Genomic DNA, 21,065 nt, shown 5'->3' on the forward strand with positions numbered 1-21,065 from the left:
TGAAATGGGGTTCGATTCCATGCGGCAGTGCTTATTTGTATCTCAGAACCCCTAAAGGACATGGTATATGGGCATATCATATCATAGAGGGGGGAGTATAATTTGCAGAGCAAAGACATTTGGCTGGTGCTTCTCTATTTATGGTTTTTCTTAAATGTTTTTTTGCTTTATAACATAATAACAATGGATCCATAAAAGCAAATAATAATTTAACAGATTAGGGATTAAGGAAAATACACAACACTCTGCTGTTTTTCGGATAAAATCTCTTATTAATAGAAGTAAAACTTTTAATCTAAATAAATGTATCAATATAAATAAATAAAAATATCTGTATACAATTCACATGCCACATTCGAAGTTCTTTCTCAAATAAGGATGTTGAAACAGGTGGTTGGTTACTATGGAGACATCTTACCCCAAAATATACCCAAAATTAGTTTACATACGTTGGTTTCCTGTGGCGGCATGTCATCCTTTTATATCGCAACTGTGTGTAGCCCAGAGTGTATATTACATGTATATCATTAATGTTTTTAATGCATTTTTATGATTTGGGGATTTTACTCAGCAGACACACATCTGGCCCCATCTTTGCCTGGCTTATAAAGCACTATCTACCTGGGCCCATCAATAGCCATTACTGTAATTCAGTTCGTAGACACCAATTGCTGTTCGGATTGCGGATAAACATTTTAGTATAATGATCCAATAGTATTTGCGTGCGTGTGTGCGCGCGCAATCAAATCAGGATGTGTATCCGCAGCGGAATTTTGTTTGAGTTGGGTCTAAATATGAAACGAAGACAGATTTAAAATGGACATGAAGACGCCCGATATTTCCCGGTGTTTGGATTTTATTTTGTACTTTGTTTCTACCGGAAAGTCAAATTAATCTGTGATGCCTTTATTTTGAAGGAACAGCTAAACAACCGGAAAGCGTCATTTTTTGGTGCCTACGACTCATATACCGCACGCTAACAGACTGTTTTCCCTCATAAGTAATTCCTCTCCCTCAAAAGAAAATGCAGTTATGCAGTGTGTGCAGCGAACGGACTCCAAAATACCGATGTCCAGCCTGCAAAATAAGATAGTAAGTAAACTTTAACTGAATGTTTGTTTGCGGGCTAACCTATAGTTAGCATTTGTTTTGCTTAGCTACGAATACCACAGATAAACCTTTGGGAACAAATACTACAGTAGTCAGTTCTTTAATCTGATTTTTTGTAAATTAGAAAGAAAAAAAAGTTAATATAAGCAGCTTGTCTACCGAGAGAATGAAGAGGTACATTACTTTTGTGACGTCGGACTTCACTGAATATACTCGATACTTGTTACTCCGCTTAATAAAAATCAAAGATTTTGTATTCACAGATTGTCATTTAACAAAATGTGTGTGCAGTTAGCTTAGCAGTAAGAAAAACATTGTTTTTATTACTGTGTACACCACATGGGACGGTAACCCACATAGGTCAAATCGTGCTAGTGCAGTTTTTCTTCTTTGTGCTGTACCGCCAGTAGACAAGCTGACGACAGTGCTGCCACCTGCTGGCATGATGTTTGTCACAATCTGTGATTGGCATCGACATTACCCGCTCAGAGTTGTCATGTTCCCGTTGATGGACTCTAGAGTGTGTTTTAAGTTTGTAATAAATGAAGATGCCTGTTTAGAATAATCACATGTGAAATGTGTTAAACACTGTTGAGTACTTTGATGTGCTTGATCCTTATGAGTGTTTTGGCTCTTACAGTTGTTCACTTGGCTGTTACAAAAAGCATAAAGGTAAATTAGCTTGTTCTAAAATTTTCATTCACATTTTTACATGAGCTGTGGCTTTACTCCAAAGAGATGTTTCTTATCATATCAATAAGTGGTTTTGTTTTTTTTTCCTGTTCGCAGATACCTGCCTTCCTGTTGACAAGCCTGCCCCTTCAAATCCTGAAACAAAGACTGCTGTGAGCACAGGTACAGTTACATTCCTCTCATCAGCACTGGGATTATATGGTCTATTTACTAAATAAGTAATATTACAGCTGCATTTAAAAGAAACATATTTAGAATATTACATGATTATGCCCTCATCTAAAGGGTGATATGCTTTTTCTTGAGCACTGTTTTAGATTTCAGTCTTGTTCATTTAGTCAGAGTTGTGAACTAATACTGTATTTAGAGGTGATGATCTGAATTTTAAAAATATTTACATTACAGTGACCACAGCACAGACACAGGTATATAATCATTTGGGGAAGATGAATTTTATACATTTGTCATAAATATTTGGCCTAAAGTTTCCAAATAGTTTCGTTTAAGCATAGCTTCAGTAAATGAAATCATGCTACGGTCTGTGACAGTACTCCTGTCTGGCATTACGAGTAAACCTAACACCTAAAAAGAATTTCCCTTCTTTGATGTCTTTGCAGAGTCTTGGAGTGTTGATGATCTTCTGCATGAAGATGACATCACTGACAAAGTTCCTCTGCAGAGGCTCCAGATGTTAGGTATTTCTCCAGCACCCCTTCTTCATCTTTTGCACTTGAAATTAAAAGCTTCGTGCAACAGCAATGGCACGTTAACACAAAGTAGTGTGAGAGTAACTGCTGTTTTCTTTATCTCCAGGCCAGTCAAAAGAGCTAAAGGACCTGCTCTGTAATCCTCATCTGAGGCAGTTATTGTGCTCTATAGATGGTGCAGAGCATAAAGAGGATGCAATGAAATCCGCCATGCAGGAGCCGCTGTTTATGGAATTTTCTGATCAGTGCTTGAAAATTGTAGAAAATGATGCAAAATCAAGTGAAGATGCCAACTTGTAAAATCCAGCTTTCATTTTTTAAAATATATTTTTGTAGTGTTGTTGCTGCAGTTTGTGTTGGGACTTCAAACTACATTATGTATATAATGTTCAAATAAAAGCCCCAACTTTTTCAAACTGTAAAAATTCCCAGAGTTACCATTAACAAGACTTCACATGTAAAGACTTCAAGGGGAAAGTGATGATTGGAAATCCAAACATTTTAAAACTGACATTTCAACAAAAACATTTAAACATACAAGTCAATGGATACCGTGGTACTACTGACAGAAACGGAAGAAAATAAGAACAAAACAGTTAAAATACACAAATTCCATATTATAACTTCTGATAATAACCTGGACACGTTTGCATATCTAAGTCATTAAATTTGTGTGGATAAAATGAAAAAAGGAAATCTCTTGAAATTAAAAGTGTGGAGTGAGAGGCTCCAATGATTTCTATGATTGTTGCTAATGTGTTTGTTCAAAGTTTAAATATCAAAGCTGATCGTGATAAGAAAAATCAAGTTTATCATACACAAATACTGTAGTGTAAAAAGACTTTGGTATATGTTACAGTACTGCATTGCTTTGGATGAAATTCACACAGTGGTTCAGACATATTTTGTTGACGTGCATAAGACAAAGAGCAGCGATGTAAATAAACCTGGGTTCATCCTTTTTCACATCAGTGAAGTTTCTGTTATGCAGGGTGTCTACGGCTCCTTGAAAGTTCTTCAATACTCATCAATATAAACCCTTAACGTATTAGTGTGGATGTGTCTGATGTGCTTTTACTCAAGTTATTGAGAATTTCTGGCACACTATTCCACTGTTTTTGCTTCCTCAACACATTTAGATCATATGACTTTAGTATTTGTACAATAATACCCTTGTTTGCCTGTTTTCATTAAAATACTGTCGACCACCAATGGTTCCTCTCAGTTCTATGGTAGACACACCTACAGTGTCGATTTCAAAATCCTGTGTCATGTTTGTCGCGTTGACGAGGTTTTCAGACAACTTGCCCTTGAGGTCGAGGTCACTGACATACAAACTTGTCCAACATTTTTAGTAAACACACCTATGGTATCACCTTGTTCTCCAGTTATTGCATTCACAAACTTAAATGTCCGCGCTGCCTGCCTGGTGGGGTGATGACAGTACACAATCAGCCTTTTGCTGCTCAGGGGTAATAAGAAAAAGGCTAATGATTAACTAATTTTAATGGTGCTTAAAAACAACTGCCTCAAAAATATAAAAATCCCCGAAGCCTCAGGCCAGCAAAGTGTAAATATGCACGACCAAGCTGTCGATTACACTGGTGGACACCCTGAAAATATCAGAGCCTGCTCATCAGTCAAGATAAAGATTCTGGGCTATTAAAATGGTGTAAGAATGAAAATTAATAAAATACATTTTACCTGCTCATGCCTGTAGACACCCTGTCGTGTAATCTTGTTGATTACATAAGAATGTGCATGCTTTTGAAGTGCAATATTCGCTTAACGTGCAATATTTGCTCGATTACCATTTTCCTCCTAGCAGCAACCACAAAACTACACAAGAATCAGAAACAGAAGACTGGAAAAATTAAGTCACAGATAAATAATCAGCCCAATAAATACATGTACAGCTCATATGTGGTTTGATCGTGGATTCTAAGAAAGGCACTTGTCTCGAGGCCTAATACTCTGATCATCTATCAGGAGACAAAAGCCTGCAGCCCTGGTATTTTTTTTTTCTTTTAAAAAAGTGCCAAGATTATGCCTTAAATTTTGAGCTTTACAAAGATTTCTTTTAAAAAGAGTTAGTGTTTATCCTGCATCACCATAATCCCATCTACACCATGTGCTGTTTTCTACATGTGACAAACATGGCAAGTTCTGTAAAAGAATCCTCTAAAGTTGATTCTGTTCATCTGGACGTAGCGTTTTCAGTGGGAGAAACATTTCATCACTCATCCAAGTGACTTCTTCAGTCTCAGCTGACTGCAGGTTTCCCCAATCTTATAAACAGTACATTTGCATAATGACTGAAACCAGCCCACTGAAGGAACAATGGGGTTGGGAGGTCAGTTCCTTCATCATAATTATGCACATTTTCATGACCATTGATCAACAACCACTGATCAAAGCCCACTGATCAATGGCCATGAGTACCATTCACAGAGAAATGTGAATGGTACTTCATTTCTTTCTGTAAAAGAAATGAAAAGAAGGGGTTACGTTATCTTAAATGCAGCTGAGGATTGTATCCACTCTCCTCACTCAGATTTGGAATTTTAGGTGATATATTTATATATATATATTTTGTCATCTCTGGGGCCGTAAGGCAACTGGAGGTGATTTTTAGCACTGCACCAGCTTACATAAACGCTTCTGATAAATAATAATTATGCAAGGATGCAGGTTTTATAATTCCCTTCATCCCTGTAAGACAGGGTAAGATCAGTTTCGACCTTCGTTTAAAAAAAGAAAACAAAAAACAAACAAACGTGGCAATTAGTGTTTTAACCTACATATACAGTGGCAGCATGAAATAATACCATGTTTCATGTCAGATTATGGAGAAGCAGCTGCTTCACTGCAAGAAGCGTTTTGCACTGAGGCAGGGGTTACAGAGTTTTCTCTAGCAGGATCTCATTGAACCCCGTCACGTCGCTCTTCAGGTCCGGCTGCCTGTCAGCGTAGAGAAGCGGAGATCGCTGACAGTGCAGCTTTACGGATCCCTGTGCAGGAAACGAGAAAGAGAAGACCATCAGATGAACAAAATGAAAACGTTTCTGGAAGGTGTTTGTGTCCTCACCTTGGGCTGAGCCCTTATGGAGGCGAGTTCCTCCGTGTACTGGTTGGTCTTCACCTGGTACTCTCCCCTCCTGGATGGCAAGTTGAGGGAGGCGATGACAGACATCATCTTCTGGAAGCCTGTGGCTGTCAAAGACACAGTCATGGACGGTGCAGAGGCTAGAGCCAGGCCCATGGGCCACCCTTGCACCGTGACGGGCTCCGGGATGGTGGAGAGCTGTACTGAGCCCCGTTCCCTGATGACAGGAGTCAGTGCGGGTGTATCCTCCTCCACCAGGTCCTTTGCGTCATCAAGTTCTGCTTCAGCCAAGGATTTCAAGAGTAACTGCAAGAAGATGTAAAAAATAATAATAAAAGCAAAGTTATTTACAGATTAACACAATGAAAAAAAGCAGTAAAACTTAACACATGAGGATAAGCGTTCAAATATAATCTCACCCTCCACTTCCTCCAGGTGCTCTGGATGACTCCAGCTGCTCTGTTCCATCTCCGGACACGATTCCTGACTAGCCAAGACCGCACCGCTGCAGGCAGTTTAAAACAAGTTACTTATTCTAAAGGTTTGTTTCTCTTGTAGAACAAGAACCATAAATAAATAAATAAAGCACCAGTAATAATAGAACATGTGTATTGAACAGCTGAAGTAGTTATTTGTGATAGGCTCTGTCGTTAAAGGGATAAACAGCCTGAATACAGAGTGTGCAGACACCGGCAGCTGGTCACCGTGGGCCTGGCCGTCAGGTCAAAGCCTGCAGAGAACCTGCGGGAACAGGGCCACACTTTGCATTACTTCACAGGCGCATTATGAGTTCACCTGCTTGGATCAAAGTAGCAGACTGGCGGTGGGTGTGTCGTCTGCCCCGCTGGTACCGTAGCCAACAGCACTGAATGGTAAAGGCGCAGTGAGACAGGATCTTCTTCCTCTGATCTTCCAGTAAATCTAACTGTGAGACGAGTCAGACAGGTCAGTGTGCTCAAAAAGAAAAAGAAAACTGGAACATTTATACCACTAACTAGACTGCATAGCAAACAAACAAAATGCAACAAAAAAAAAAAAAGAAGAAGCTGAAGGAATTCTAAAAATAAATAAGCTTGTTTGTTTGTAATGAAACACACAGATTTTAAATGACTGACCATCACTTGTGTGAGAAAAACTTTAGTCCTCCCACAATGCACCAATGTACTGTGCTCTTCACTCGGACAGCGGTGTTTCAACGCCACACTGAGGATCTTCTCCACATGTCGCTGAGGACAAGTGTCAGCTTCCAAATCTAACACTGAAGGCAAGCACAAGTTAGATTAAGTGATCCACTAAAGATATAGTAATGTTCACAGTTGTGCAGCACTCAGACTGTGAGACTGAGGTTTATCACACAGTAACAGCGTGTGAGGTTAAAAAGTGTAACGGGTGAAGAACAGCAAGGGAGCAAACACATCTGAATCAACAGCACAGCTTCCATAGCCGCTGTGCTGTGAATTCAACACCAATTTTTTAATCTTTTAACATGCACACGGAGAGGAACACAGAGGAGATATGAACTTTTATAATAATACACAGCATGTTGCAGCATTCAGGTTGTGCATGCACGTGCTAAGAAGTTACAGACTTGACAGCAGCTCTGTAAGTCTGTTTAGGCATTTGTCCAACTGATGAATCACTAAGGCGAGCCTGCTTGCTTACTGGAAGCACATTGCTCAGTGGTTAGTACTGCTGCCTCACAGCAGGAGGCTCCTGGGTTCGAAAGCATTTCTTTAAACACTCTGATCCACCTTCGGATCAGTCTGTCAAAATCCAGCTATTAACGCGACCCAGTAAGATCTAAGGAACATTAATGTCTAGATCAGGTGTTATGTCATCCACAGGTGGTTCTTTTGACCTTAATAAATCCTTGCAGTCTCACACAGCATGCAGAAATAAAAAGAAAGCACTGTGCACATTTACATAATTACACACTTTACATTTTATCACAATATTTATGATGTGGGCTGTAAAAGAATGTCACTAAAACAAGTACAATTAATATTCAAGATCACTAAAATCCATCTAACGTCAACTCCATGTTCACACTGGACAAAAAGTTGGGAGATTTCCCAAACCATTTTTGACCATCATCCTTATACTTTACTAACTACAAAAAAAAAAACAAAAAAAAAAAGACAGCTGAACACAGCAGTGAAGCTAAGTGTCAGTTGATACATAATAACTGAGAAAAAAAATGCAGGAACATGCAAGGCAAGCTCCAACAGTCATGCATGCATTTACCTGGAAAGGTTGCAAATTTTGTTTGTTATTTTGTTTTTAATGCACCAAGTTAAAAAAGTTCCCAAGGAGAGTAGAGTACTGAGGATCATGAGAGGGTAAGAGGGCTACTGAAGGAAAAGCAGAATAAACCAGCAGACCTAAAGAGAGGAGATAAAATCACTATTTTCCCCAAACACGAAACATGCGAAACTGACCAGAAATGGATTCAACCACAAGCTGTACTCACCAACACTGTGACCCCCCAACTTTATGTGTTTAGCGATCAGTGCGTAACGTTGCAGGAAGCTTTGGAAAGGAATCCTGTGCACCAAAAGTCAAGACGTCAACCAAAATCCAGCAGAAATTAAATGGTACATTAGGCTGATATTCCAATAAAGTTTCACCTTATTGGAAATCCAGCAGCACTAATATGGATGGTCTCCACAATCCCGCAGGCCTCTAGCTGAATGATAACCTGAAAACAAACAGCAAGGATCAAGTGAAACCTTTGCCTTTTGTTCAAACATGTCAGTGTTGTCTTTGTGGTGTTAAAACACAGATTATTAAACATGGGAGTAGACTGTCTACCTCCTCCTTTTTGAAAGTCAGTGGCTTGCACTCAGGGTTTGGCTTGATGCAGCGAGTGTAGTGAGGAGTTGTGAAGTGGAGGATTTTCATCAGGGTCTCCAGTGAGTTCTACAATGAGATATTAGCAATTACCAGTGCCAGCACTAAAGCCTCCAAACTATAAAAGAGGTTGTGACTAGCTTATATTGCCCTGATTATGAAGGCTAGAGCTGGATCCTACCTTGAACTTGGAGACCACAGTGGTTTTACCAGGCCCCTTTTTAATCTGACTCTCAGTTTCATTGTCTTTGAAGATCTGGTGAAGAAGCTGGTTGTTGGACTTTTGAAGCAGGCTAATTAGCTCTGGTGGCACTGGGTCCTTAAAATAAATACATAAATAAATGAAAATCAGTATCTAAGCAGAAGTGCAGTAAAGGAATACATATTCAGCTTATTTCTGACACAGCTGAAAGCTTTTCTCACCTTGTTTTTCTCCGCCATGCCTTCTATCTGATAGCCAACTTTGCCGGCGTAGTGGGCCACAGTGAAGTGCGGCACCTTGCTGAACTTGTCCCAGCTGATGTTAGCATTGTCACACAGCTCCTTCTCCAGACGAACTCGGAACGTTTTTGCATCCGAGGCTCGATTTAGACGACTCTCCTACAATATGTAAAAACACAAAACAAAACATGGTAAGATAAATTTGCACATGTTAACACTTCCTTACACAACTATGCAGACTGATTTCTTGTGTTTTTAGGATTCAGAAAAACTGTTTTCAGGAGTTTAGGTGATTATCAAAACGAGTCGCACTTCTTTTGATTTTACCCCCATACTGCCTTTCAGTGAAGACCAACCGAAAGGTTATTTAGAATGCAAAATCAAGCTAATGATTGAAGGTCTGATTTTGGTGGCTTTTTACATTCTCCTTTTTAAAAATTTTTTTTTTTTAATTTATTTGTTTATTTATTTTGGAAATTCCATTTGTGTTTTGTGGTGTCTGTCAGAGAAATAAAACCACAACAAAGGCCTCACATTTACAGACATCAAAGACATTAACAAGAAAGTGCCCCAGTAACATCGCCAAAAATCAGACAGCTATGTGCAAGTGACACATCTATCATACATATCACCTGGAATTATTCAGGTAAGCTACAAGGTATAAAAGACCTCTGGTCATGAAATGTCCACAAAGGTGGTATTCTGATGGTAGTAAATTGTATTCACTTTGCTTATCTGGCACATTTACTACTAGGACATTTAAGAATAAAAGTAGACAAGAGAAGAAATGGTGTAAAATTAAACCCAGCTTGGTAAAATGTTGGAATTTTGTTTTTTTCTGCTTTTTTTTTTTGAGTCTGCACGATATTTCCTTCTGTTTGTTTCTTAATGGCCAGCATACCTCATTAAGAAGAGAGAACACACTGATGGGGCTTCCCTCTAAAAGATCGAGGCAACTTTGATTGTCTTGGTATTTGACAAAGGACCACTGCAAACCCTCTGACACATACTCCTCCTGGAAAAAGTAGTGATTAAAAAAAAGAAAGAAAATTCACATACAAGACATTTTAATCTTTTTTCAATCGCTAGAGCTTTTGTGAAAAGTGAAGAACCCCCTGAAAGCCCAAGGTCAGAGGAGTACACTGCAAAAGAAGTTCAACATAGCCAGGCTTTCTTTGCATTAGCTGGTTTGACCCTTAGCAAATGCTCCCTATGAGTGCCACCTACTGTAGTGAAAGGCATTATCAGATGATGGTGATAAAAATCTATGTAGAACATACAAATTTAATAGTAAAATGAAATACTGACATTAATGCTGCAGGAAAAACAATCTGATGATCTAGCTGCTGTTCATGTCTAATATAGCAGTTCTGAAACTTTTCTCGAGATGCATTTAAACATCTTATTATCCCATAGCCTAATAAAGGAGATGTTGAAATCGCTTTAGTTTGTTGACAGATTAAATCTGAAATCTGCTTGAGCACTCAAAATAGCAGCCCACTGAGAAATCTGAACAGATTACCTTCAGAGAAACAAAACTACCTGCTGAGCTCTGAGATAATGAGCCACAAAGTGCTGCTGGAGTTTCTCATTGGCGTAGTTGATGCACAGCTGCTCCAGGTTATTGGTCTGAAAACATTCAAAGCCGTACACATCTAGGACTCCTGAAGATTACAGAGGAGTTCTGTGAGCTTGGCTATAGAGCTGGAAATTCATGTTCAGCACTATCTGAGAAAGTAATGCTTTTACCTATGAAGTTGCACCACGTTGATTTATCAGCACATATGCTGTTGTTGATGAATGTAACCAGCCATTCAAATAACCTGGTGGGAAAAGTCACACACTTATTTTCAAGCATGGAGATGCTATAATGATTGTAAACAGACAATATTCATGTTTACTGTAAACAGAAAACGGCATGACGGTTTAACATTTAAGTCTTTGACGACAGCAGAGTTTCCACAAACATGTTCCCACATCATCATCCATTCTAGCAACAGTTTTTTTGCACTCTGAGAAGTTGTTGATGGTCAAATGGAGATTCTTACTGGGCGTAAATGACTTTGGCTAGACAGTCTCTCCTCACACTGCACTCTGCCTGAGAGCACGGCTTGAGCACGCTTTGCTTCCCCGCCTTCAGAGTTCTTACTCTTAAACATGTTTGAAGCTCCTCAGCAGGAACACACAGCAGCTCAGCAGCCCTCTGCAAGAAGTCTAAAGGCAGGAGACAGGTGTGGGGATGTCATAGAACTTATTACTCAATCCAACAAAAAACATGGAAATGTAACTACCATATATACCTAATCATTCATTATCTGGAAATGTTTTATAACAAATGTCAAAAGCAAAACAATATCCAGTACCTTTAGATTTTGCATCAAGGTGACAAGGTTGTGATTCATCTGCTGAAGAGGAGAAGCTGACATTTCCCAACTGGAGAATTCCTGCTAATATCTGTAACGTGTTACAACAACAGAGAGAGGGAAGAAAAGAAAAAACACTGCACATAAACCACTGAAAGTTAAAGAGCTGAGATAACATGCTATCCCCACTCACCACCCACGAGACCCCACGCCCAATGTCCTACAGCAGATTTAGCCAGACTGACTCAGTGGACTGGCTTAAAAACTTTCTAATGGTCCAAAGGTTAACCTGATAGGAAGTATCAGAAACTCAGATTTTGCTTTAGAATCTCCATCTGTAGACAAGCACTTCTTAATTATAGTACAGCAAGATTATATGACTGACGTGGCTAAGGGGTGCAAACCCCTGACCACCCTCTGAGAAGCACTTATACTTACATTATAGTGGGCTCTAAGTAAGGAAGTGTTTATTAAAAATGCATCACATAATACTTGTCAACAACTTTTACTCTGAGGTAGAAGATCTAACAGCACTTGTTACTTGAATAATGCATTTTGGTCTGTGGCCTTCATTGAGAGCTACATTACAAACTGCACTTTAAATAACATTTTAAAATGTCCAGTACATCTACCCACCAATCCAATCAACAGTGTGAATGCAAAGAATGCAGAGTAGAGGATATCCTTTCTTACCCTAAATATTTCTCCTTGCCTTTCTGCATTGATGCCCAGATGAACCATTGCTTCCACTGTCTCATGGAAACAATCCTCTATAAAAATTTAAAAAAAAATTTTTTTTATATTATATAGCTGTTACCAAAAAAAAACAAAAATGACCTGGGTCTAAAAATGAAATTAAATGTAAAAATGAGTGTAGACATGTTGCTTAATACACATAAAAAAAGGACACCAACCTTCAATTGTTTTCTCGGAATTTGGCAGCCAAACAAAACTTTGGTCATGTGACATCTTCCACTCTTTCCGCTGCTCATCTGTGGCCCCTTTCATCATCTGAAACATTAAATCGCTCGCTGTTCATGTATGTTAATACTGAAAAGAATTACTACATATCTGGAGTAAAACATCTCTGAGCTGTAGCGCAGCTCTGTTCGCTCGCCTGGTAGAAGATGTGGAAGTTTCTTTCATTAGCTGGTTGGCAGGCCACCCTGGTCTTCTCCAGTAAATATGTCTGTACAGACGCCCCAACTAAAAGTTGACACCTTTAAATAAAAACAACACATTGACCGCAAATCTGGGAAAGTAAGAGAGAACACTATTCAGACGATGCCACCTCAAGTAATGTTTGTAAATACCTGTCCAGCTGTAGCTGAATGTATTTTCCGAAACGACTGCTGTTGTTGTTCCGGAGCGTGCAGGCATTGCCTAAACGAAACATATGCTAATGATGATGAGCGACCGTTTATGGGATTCAGTTTTCACATTAACAGAAACACCTCTGTTTCTCTTACCAAAAGCTTCCATTACAGGGTTGGAGTCCAGCACTCTCCTCTCGATCCTCTCCACTGTGTCCTGACTCTTCACCACCGAGACGGACGCCACTGTGGCATAGTACTTCATCAAGCAGCGAGATGTCCACGTCTACAAAGAAACAAATCATTAAGAGACAAGCAGAGTTTTTTTAAGCATATATTAAAATGTGACAAAAAAGCAACTTTGGGCATGGTGGAAAGAGAATCTAAAAATAATTTTAAAACAATAGTAATAAAAATCTGTGATAGGAAAGAATGCATGAGATGTTTATGCCAGTCAAACTACTGCAGATACCGGCATACAACTTTCTGTGGGATGGTGAATTTGGGTTGTCTAGACTATAGCATGTATGATGAACTGCAGTAAACAAGGAGCAATATTTTGGGGGCATTAATAAAAACAGACAGATGTCAGATTACTAAGAGCCAGATCTAATAAACAGGGTAAAAACTGTGTCATGTTGCAGTAGCAAAAAATGTGCTGATGGGAGTGAAAAGTTCTGTGGGTGACCTAACAATATGCTAAGCTGCCACTCGGTTATTGATGATGTTACTTTGACACAATTTTTCTATTCTCCAGGCTGTGTGAGGCTGTGGGTGGGGAATTCCAGGCCTAAAGGGCTGGTGTCCTTCAGGTTTTAGATATCACCCTGGGTCAACAAACTTGAATCAAATGATTAGTTGCCAGGCCTCTGGAAAACTTCCAAGACATGTTGAGGAGGTAATTTAGCCATTTAAATCAGCTATGTTGGATCAAGGACACATCTAAAACCTGCAGGACACCGGCCCCTGAGACCTGGAGTTCCCCCACCCCTGCTCTAAAGTAAGTTCAGTTCACTAAAACTCCACTCTGCCACATTAAAATATCTGGATTACTCTATAGCAGAAATATGTGTTACACAGTTATAGGACAGACTTCTACCAGTCTGTGGTAGCAAGTGCCATTGTCTGCTAGCAGGATAGGATCAGTCACAGAGAGGCCAACAGGATCAACAAACTGATTCACAAGGCTGGAAGCATTGTTGGGCAGAATCTGAAGGTGTTTGAGTCAGTGAGGGATAAGAGAACAAACTAATCTGCATCACGGACAATTAATCACACACTACTGAGGCAGCAGAGTTCCTTTTCCCTCAGACCAATTCAGCCTCGCTGCCATACAGAATGCTTCAGCATGTCATTTCTGCCGTTTCCTGTGAAACTGTGCCATAACTCTTCTTTCTTTTCCTTCCATGACAGGTGAACACATCGGTCAGGCATGAGACTACACACACATCTTTCTGCATCACACATTGTTGCAGCAGTTTCTTAGATTTAAAGTGTACATATTTATGAATGCTATTTGCACTACTCTATTGAACAATTTCAGTCTCACTTTTTATTCTTCTCCAACTTAATCACATTTTTATTTTGTTTTTGTTGTTGTGTATATAAAAATGATTTGCCCTCCCACAGTATGCGCCTGTGGCTCTTTCACCTTTACTATGTTGTTTATTTATTGTAGACTGTACCGTTTTTCTTCTTTATCCTGCCACTGTAACACAATGATTTCCCTTGTGGGATCTATAAAGGATTTTTTTATTTTGTCTTAATGACAAACTCTTTCCAATAATCTTTGTCCCCTCATTCCAAAAACCACATATATGTGATTCATTGAAATATTCTCCTCCCAGAATTTTGTGCTCTGAAAACGAAACTCTTACACTCATTTGGAATAAGGCCAGCTGCAAAGGTTCTTGTGTCTACATCTTTCAGCGTCAAAACTAACACTGCACCTCTTTAGTAAATCCCGACAGCAGCTTTTAAAACATCAAAAGAGGGTTTTGCCACTAAATCTGGCTCTTAGTGTCTAATCAGGTTAGTCCATATACAGTAAACTGGCTCATACTCCCACTTGAGCAGCCAACTTTTTATGATACTGTTTAACCCAGTTTTCAAAAAACTTGCTAAGCTAAGTAAAATATAAATAAAAACAAATGTCTCTTTCCAGTAAGATTTGACTGGACAGTTTTCCATTTCACCTCAGTCCTTCTTAAACAAGCTGGTGTCATTGCTCAATATTATTTACATAACATTACAGGTTTTTTCACTGTACAATCTTAATTGGTATTTGTGGAAGCAACAATGAACAGTGCTCACTTTTAGAAGTGTATGCAGTGATTTTCACCACACAACCGTGTCTGTTTTTAATTCAGGTTTTAATACCCGAGGGCCTGAATAGGATGGCTTTGACACTGATTTTTATAGTTGCCCCTTGCATTGTGATTTCACTCAATTTTATGATGAGAAACATCATTCTGAACTCAAAGTTTTCTTCAGAAAGACTTAGCCTCTTTGGGGTGCTTTCAATATTTTAAAATACCAGTTATGTTAATAATCGGTTACCAGCTGATCTAATTTAACATTCAATATTTTTTGGCATCACACCACATTTACAGATGGTCATTGCCCTTGTCCCAACATGCTGCAGATATCAAATTCAAATGAGCATATCATTTGCACAAAACAATAACATTTGCCATTTTTAACATATGACAGCTTGTCATCGTACTATTTTCAGTTAACTATCGTCTATTAATGATTTGCAATTCAAATCATGCAAAGTGCTTCTGTTTTGGACAAACCGTTGCAAAAAGTAACAAGTAAGCTGACATTCTGGTTCATTATTCAGTTAGCTTGCACTTTAAGCTTAATGCTGCATGTGTCTGGTTTACCTTTCCAGCACCACTCTCACCACTGACCACCAAGGACTGGTTCACCGGCTCCAGCTGGCCCCGAACATTCCTGTAGGCTTCTTCTGCCACAATAAAGATATGCGGCTTGAACTCCTGCAGGCAAAAATGTCCAGATTTATTAAATGGATGGTCATACTTACTGCATGCAGAGCACCCAATAGCTTAAAGACCTCCCAGATGTTAATAAAAGCAGTACTTTTGAGTTTCACTGAGTAGGTCTGCATCATTGGATGGTTTGAAACACTCACTGATGGCACCACTATTCATCTTCTCCCATTATAGCACAAATCTACAGAAATATACATCTACATATGATAGCCAAATAAAATAAAAAACAAATGGGAGCTGCTTGAAATACCTGGGGCTGATGAGCATAATGATACTCCTTCATCACATCCAGAGAGTAGAGGTCTGGAATGGGCTGGAAGGGGTTAAGAGCCACCAAGGTGCAGCCAGCATGGGTGTAAAACACCTTCATGCTGTACCTGACCTGCAGGCATTTCAGCACTGTCAGGGAAAGAACAAATATTATCAGACATTAAGTGGGAAAATTTGCATTGTTACAAATGTTTACAGATGCACCTACACAATGTTTTAAAAATAATAATCTGTACTGTAATGTAGTTTCCTCAAGGTTTTTTTGACATATGATCTACAAAATAGATCAGTATGACTACACTTATATATCAAAACTTAGATAAAAAGAATGAAAACGTAAGTAAAGGTGTAATGAAAAGGCTAAAGGTATAACACTGCATCAGCAGTCATTCACACATTAACATTTTATCAACCATGCAGATTTTATCTTGATGTGGACAAATAATACACTGCCAGCACTGCAGATCAAGATTAAGTTGCCATACAGTGGAAAACACTGCCTAAACTCAAGCTTAGTTAAATCATTTAAATAGGTCAACCAGCAGGCACAAGCATGCCCTATTACGTCATTGTATTTACATTATCAAGTGATTTAAAAGATAGAGACATTAGAGATGGATACCTGTCGCTGGGGTCACTGGGTTGACTTTGGTGAGGTCATCGTAAGTGTAAAGTTGGTCTTCATCAATGAGGAAGGCCTGAATTTCTCCCTCCAGTGAATCATTAAGGGACCGCTGAGGAGGATGGACTTTCTGAATTAATGCCTTCACCTATTACTTAACATCTCAAGTTAAGTAAATGCCAAAGGTATGTAAAATGGTTAGTCATTACCACATACGGAGTAAAGTGAAAGATAATAAACAAAATAAGGGAAAACACTTATTTTATCTATGAATATGGTTCAATTTTAAAGAACTAAAGGAAGCTAGTGATATTAAATATATTATTATTCAATTAAATCATACAATCACATCCCCTAGACAACTAGGTCTCCACTTTATCTTGCCATTAACTCAAGGCATGGGCCTGCAGGCTGTCTGACTGCTGTCAACAGTCTGAGGTGTGTACAGACAGCTTTAATCCAACAGCAGGTAGCCTACATACCATCATTCTGCAAGGCTACTTTTAAACCACGTAAATAATTGCATTAATTTAATGCCCATTACTAGACGACTAATTCCCTGGACACATTGACTCATAGCAGGTAGCCTACATGAAATCGCTGTTAGAGCAATGTTTGTCTTATTAAGCTAGTTAACCTATAAATATAATTACAAACATAACATATAGGAAGACAAAGTGATTTTTCTAGTTTTCCATTACCTGTGAGAACCTCCAGACCTTGGCTGTCGCGCTCATGCCAAACGCCATTCAATAATTTGCCAGTTTAGCGAATGATGTTTATATACATTACATACTTGCAACCTAGCAACTACCTCCATGTAAAGCATAGTGTACAAACAACGAGCCACTGACCGGCCCAGGGCATCGCACTCTGAAATATACTTAAACACGTTCAAAAATGGCCCAAAACACGTCTATTTGACCATCTCGAGTCACGTTCCCTGGTGCTACCATACTTTTGCGTTATTAATGTCAACAACAAAAATGCGCAGCTATTCTTCTATAAGTGTAGCTTCGTTTATTTCTTACACTGCATGCACTATTTTCATCTTCATCATCATCATCATCATAAACGCTGCATAACGGAAATGTTATTGAGTCTCAGGTATTTGTGTATTAATAAAATACTCCAAAGAGAGTCCAAATTAGATCCAACCAATCAAAAATTGAGGACAGGTACAGCCTCGTTAATGTTCTCCCAGTCAAGTTACCTTTAATCATATTATTTATTTATTTATTTATTTTATTTAATTTACAAACCAAAAAGGCAAATGTCGTAAACAGAAAAACTGTGGACAGGTCATACTCATGCTCCAACTCACCGTTGCTCCTCCATTTCTATATCCTTCTCTAACGTCCCGTCGGTCGTCCACAGAGCTCATTGATTGACCGCTGCCCTCGTGTCTCTCTTAAAAGTAAGCCGAAACACTACTTTGACAAAAAGCGTTGCTTTGTACTGATTAAGTTGGTCTTTTATTCTAATTCTCAGACCTAAAACTTATTTCCATTACTGTAAAAAAAAATTCCTTAAGGACAACCTTCGGCGAGCCTGCTGTCCCGCTTGTCTGTCTGACCGCCTTGCCCCCGAACTCCCAAACCACGCATTTATTCCCGCCCTCTTCCTGTTGATTCACGGACCCAGATGTACCTGTGATCCAGCACCGGCTGGGATTTCTATGAGGGACATGTTTCCCTAAAACTGGGACATTTATGACCTAGCAAGATTAACTTTTTAATGACCAGCTAATTCGATGTTATAATTGTTATAATAGTTTTCTTGTTACGTCCTCCAATATGCTTCCACATTAAGGGCCCAATAAATTACTTATTTGATTTCGATGATGCTAAGCCTCTTTGGTGGTGAAATCTAAAATCTTACAAATAGTAAGTAAATACCTTTTTTCAGTCGTTTAATTCAACATGCACAAAAAATATTTGCGCCGTTATCATTGGAAGTTGACAGAAATCCGAGTTCCCCTGAATGCGTCAAGAGAACCAATACGGAAATGAGCGAAGGCATTCTCTGTAGGTGCAGACATCATGGTTGGGTTAGTCTCCTGGCTTTCAGCAGTTGTAATTAGAAATGCTGTAAAACCGGTATATCTGTAAGCTATTTCCAGTCCGCAACAGACAAACCTTGGGTAAGTTCTTATAAACTGTAAATAATCTTTGTAGCGTGTAAAGGACGTAGAGCAGGCGAGAGAAATGAATTCCTATCCTGCACTGAGTAAGCACTGGTGAAATTATGTTTGCAAGTTCAAATTGAAATTCATATCCAGCTGATGATCTAGGTACGTTGTTTTTCCCAGTACTTCGTTAAAAGTCAGTGTCTACTAATAAAGGCTGCTTCGCCTGTATGTCGCCTGTATTTTCGCCTGTAAAGCTTTTATTCAGAAAGTCTATCCTTGTCCCAGCAAAATCAACACATGATGGTTTAATCTTCCACTGTCTGTGTTGCGTATTCAATGATTTTACCAGTAATTTTCTTTCAGCGTCTAAAATAATGAATTTAAATGTGTGCAGGCCATGGCTCAGAGGGAACTGAAGGAGGCATTTGTCAGCAATCTCAATGGGACCAGCCTGGAGGAGGTGGCCCTGGGCTCGTTCCTCTCCCCAGTGTGTGTTGTCAACAGAGGGCTCTTTTTGATACTTTACTATCAAGCCAAAGGGAACCTGCCACTACCACACCCTCTGTTTTCTCACCTGCTTCTAGACTTCTGTGCTCTCATTGTACCCCTCGTCCTGTCGTGCACTGTTCTGAGCAGCGTTCTCCACCAGGTCGCCGTGAGCCTGACCTTTTTTTCTGCTTGTGTGTTCTGCTACATCTGCTGTGGGTGCCCGAAGAACACTGTCAGCGCCTTTCTGCAGAGTCACGTTGAATTCAATCAGGTTCCCTTTGTGACTCTCTTCAGGGTGTTTGTAAATGTGAAAACAGCCATCAGCATTCTGGCCGTAGACTTCAGTGTCTTCCCAAGACGATATGCTAAAACGGAGACCTATGGCACAGGGGTTATGGACTTTGGAGTTGGAGCGTTTATCTTCGCAAATGCCCTGGTGTGCCCTGAAGCACGGAGGAGGAACATCTCAGGGTCCAAAATGAGTCATGTTGCAAAGCAGCTCCTGTCTGTCTGGCCCCTGGTTGCTCTTGGCATGGGGAGGCTAGTGAGTGTCAAAATGACCAGCTACCACGAGCACGTGACAGAATACGGCGTCCACTGGAATTTCTTCTTCACACTAGCCATCGTCAGAGTTATGGCCTCTGTGCTTTTAGTTGTTTTACCAACCAGTCTGCTGTGGATCTTTGCCCTTCTGATCAGCGGATTTTATCAGTTCACTCTGGAGACTTCAGGGCTCAAAGCTTTTATCATCCACAATACTGACAGAGAAAAGGACTTTCTGCACGCTAACAAAGAGGGCCTGTTCTCTATATTTGGCTATGTGGCCATCTACCTTTCAGGAGTTCAAATTGGACTTTATGTGATGCAGCCACGAGCCAATGTTAGAGTGTGGCTCAGAACACTTGTTAGCCTCTTGTTGGGAAGTTTCGCCCTGTATGCTGCTTTGCACACATGTCAGACGCTTGTGGAACCAGTCTCTCGCCGCTTGGCCAATTTCCCTTTCTACCTCTGGAGTGTCGCACAGTCCTTGTTTTTCCTGTCCTGCCTCGGTTTAGTTGATATCATTCTGTTGTTCTCTAAAAGAGCATCCGGCTGTCACTTTGTACCTTCGTCATGGAATTTGTACAAAAAGCACTACGATGGTGACAAAAAGAGCGGTGAAATAGGGAGACTGTGCCTCATTCAAGCTGTCAGCAGGAATCAGCTTCTGTTTTTCTTGCTTGCCAATGTCATGACAGGATTGACCAACTCAGTTGTGGACACGATTAATTGTAGCACTTTTTTTTCACTGTGTATTTTGCTGCTGTACATGTTCATAAATTGTTTTGTGATATATGTATTACATTTCTATGGAATTACAGTCAAATTCTGGTAATTCTGTGCACTGAAAAGGATTTGTGTTATTTTAAAGGTTGTTTAAATGTCTGTTACTGCTCGAGTGACAGACGTTGAAAGTCCAGACAACTGACATTTAAAAGATTACATGCTGAAAATAATCTTGTGCAGAATATTTTATGCAAATATCTTTTTATATGTATATGGGTGAATAAATGAGGACATGAACTACGATATTCAATGAGGCTCAGTTATTTTGCATTTGTATGCATTTTTCTAAAATGTAATCTGTTGCTGCTAGTTTCTGCATTTTACTGCACTCACAGTGAGTGACATTAAACTGAAGATGAAGAAGGACTTTGTTACAGTTATGCGCATACATATTATGCATTCAGGTTAAAAAAATTATTTTAGTTGAATACCACAGTAAAATAATGATTTAAACACTCGCTTAACAAGTAAAAAATTTCCAGTTCAGTCCTGGGATTGGACAAAAAAAATCCTTTGAGGGTTGTTTCAGGAAGGGCCTCTGGCATAAAAATATGTCAACCCAAATATGCGGAGCTACCTGCTGTTATCACCCCTACATCTTGGAAATACAGGAGCAGCTAAAAGTAG

General features: G+C 39.5%; 3 protein-coding genes across 4 annotated transcripts; 2 read left to right on the forward strand and 1 right to left on the reverse strand.

Annotated features, from left to right (window-relative positions):
* The first annotated feature begins 120 nt into the window (after positions 1 to 120).
* znhit3 (zinc finger, HIT-type containing 3) lies at positions 121 to 3,722 on the forward strand. Its single transcript, XM_085288389.1, has 5 exons — positions 121 to 1,092; positions 1,751 to 1,782; positions 1,900 to 1,965; positions 2,421 to 2,498; positions 2,617 to 3,722. The coding sequence occupies exons 1-5, from the start codon at positions 1,025 to 1,027 to the stop codon at positions 2,808 to 2,810; spliced, it is 438 nt and encodes a 145-aa protein (XP_085144515.1). The 5' UTR covers positions 121 to 1,024; the 3' UTR covers positions 2,811 to 3,722.
* On the reverse strand, positions 3,716 to 18,074 carry myo19 (myosin XIX). Of its 2 annotated transcripts, none has more exons than XM_085288386.1 (24): positions 17,817 to 18,074; positions 16,493 to 16,604; positions 15,851 to 15,999; positions 15,472 to 15,585; positions 12,740 to 12,869; positions 12,584 to 12,653; positions 12,388 to 12,490; positions 12,185 to 12,281; positions 11,964 to 12,040; positions 11,271 to 11,361; positions 10,956 to 11,121; positions 10,657 to 10,730; positions 10,450 to 10,571; positions 9,809 to 9,922; positions 8,890 to 9,066; positions 8,648 to 8,785; positions 8,428 to 8,535; positions 8,244 to 8,314; positions 8,087 to 8,160; positions 6,732 to 6,874; positions 6,412 to 6,541; positions 6,036 to 6,121; positions 5,599 to 5,922; positions 3,716 to 5,521 (listed from the first exon to the last, which is right to left on the reverse strand). In XM_085288386.1, exons 1-24 carry the CDS (start codon positions 17,874 to 17,876, stop codon positions 5,408 to 5,410), a joined length of 2,844 nt encoding a protein of 947 aa, XP_085144512.1. In that variant the 5' UTR covers positions 17,877 to 18,074; the 3' UTR covers positions 3,716 to 5,407. The 2 variants fall into 2 exon arrangements, with proteins under 2 accessions (XP_085144512.1, XP_085144513.1); XM_085288387.1 differs by lacking the exon at positions 17,817 to 18,074 and adding an exon at positions 17,194 to 17,800.
* Positions 18,075 to 18,488: 414 nt separating this feature from the next.
* Positions 18,489 to 20,677, forward strand: pigw (phosphatidylinositol glycan anchor biosynthesis, class W). The gene is made up of 2 exons (XM_085288393.1): positions 18,489 to 18,635; positions 19,018 to 20,677. Exon 2 carries the CDS (start codon positions 19,021 to 19,023, stop codon positions 20,485 to 20,487), a length of 1,467 nt encoding a protein of 488 aa, XP_085144519.1. The 5' UTR covers positions 18,489 to 18,635; positions 19,018 to 19,020; the 3' UTR covers positions 20,488 to 20,677.
* Positions 20,678 to 21,065: the final 388 nt, after the last annotated feature.

The sequence above is a fragment of the Mchenga conophoros genome, linkage group LG10 (assembly GCF_057382185.1).
Source record: "Mchenga conophoros isolate Kocher_MC1m ecotype Shallow Benthic linkage group LG10, M_conophoros_male_GT1.1, whole genome shotgun sequence".
NCBI lineage: Eukaryota > Metazoa > Chordata > Actinopteri > Cichliformes > Cichlidae > Mchenga > Mchenga conophoros.

What these genes read in the sequence shown, in the direction of transcription:
- znhit3 (XM_085288389.1), top strand. Translation starts at nt 1,025, where the DNA reads ATGCAGTTATGCAGTGTGTGCAGCGAACGGACTCCAAAATACCGATGT. An exon ending in AAAGACTGCTGTGAGCACAG is followed by an intron (nt 1,966 to 2,420) that starts GTACAGTTACAT and finishes ATGTCTTTGCAG; the next exon opens with AGTCTTGGAGTGTTGATGAT. An exon ending in GCAGAGGCTCCAGATGTTAG is followed by an intron (nt 2,499 to 2,616) that starts GTATTTCTCCAG and finishes CTTTATCTCCAG; the next exon opens with GCCAGTCAAAAGAGCTAAAG.
- myo19 (XM_085288386.1), bottom strand. Translation starts at nt 17,876, where the DNA reads ATGAGCTCTGTGGACGACCGACGGGACGTTAGAGAAGGATATAGAAAT. An exon ending in AACGTGGTGCAACTTCATAG is followed by an intron (nt 10,572 to 10,656) that starts GTAAAAGCATTA and finishes TGTAATCTTCAG; the next exon opens with GAGTCCTAGATGTGTACGGC. An exon ending in ATTATCTCAGAGCTCAGCAG is followed by an intron (nt 9,923 to 10,449) that starts GTAGTTTTGTTT and finishes TACTTTTTCCAG; the next exon opens with GAGGAGTATGTGTCAGAGGG.
- pigw (XM_085288393.1), top strand. Translation starts at nt 19,021, where the DNA reads ATGGCTCAGAGGGAACTGAAGGAGGCATTTGTCAGCAATCTCAATGGG.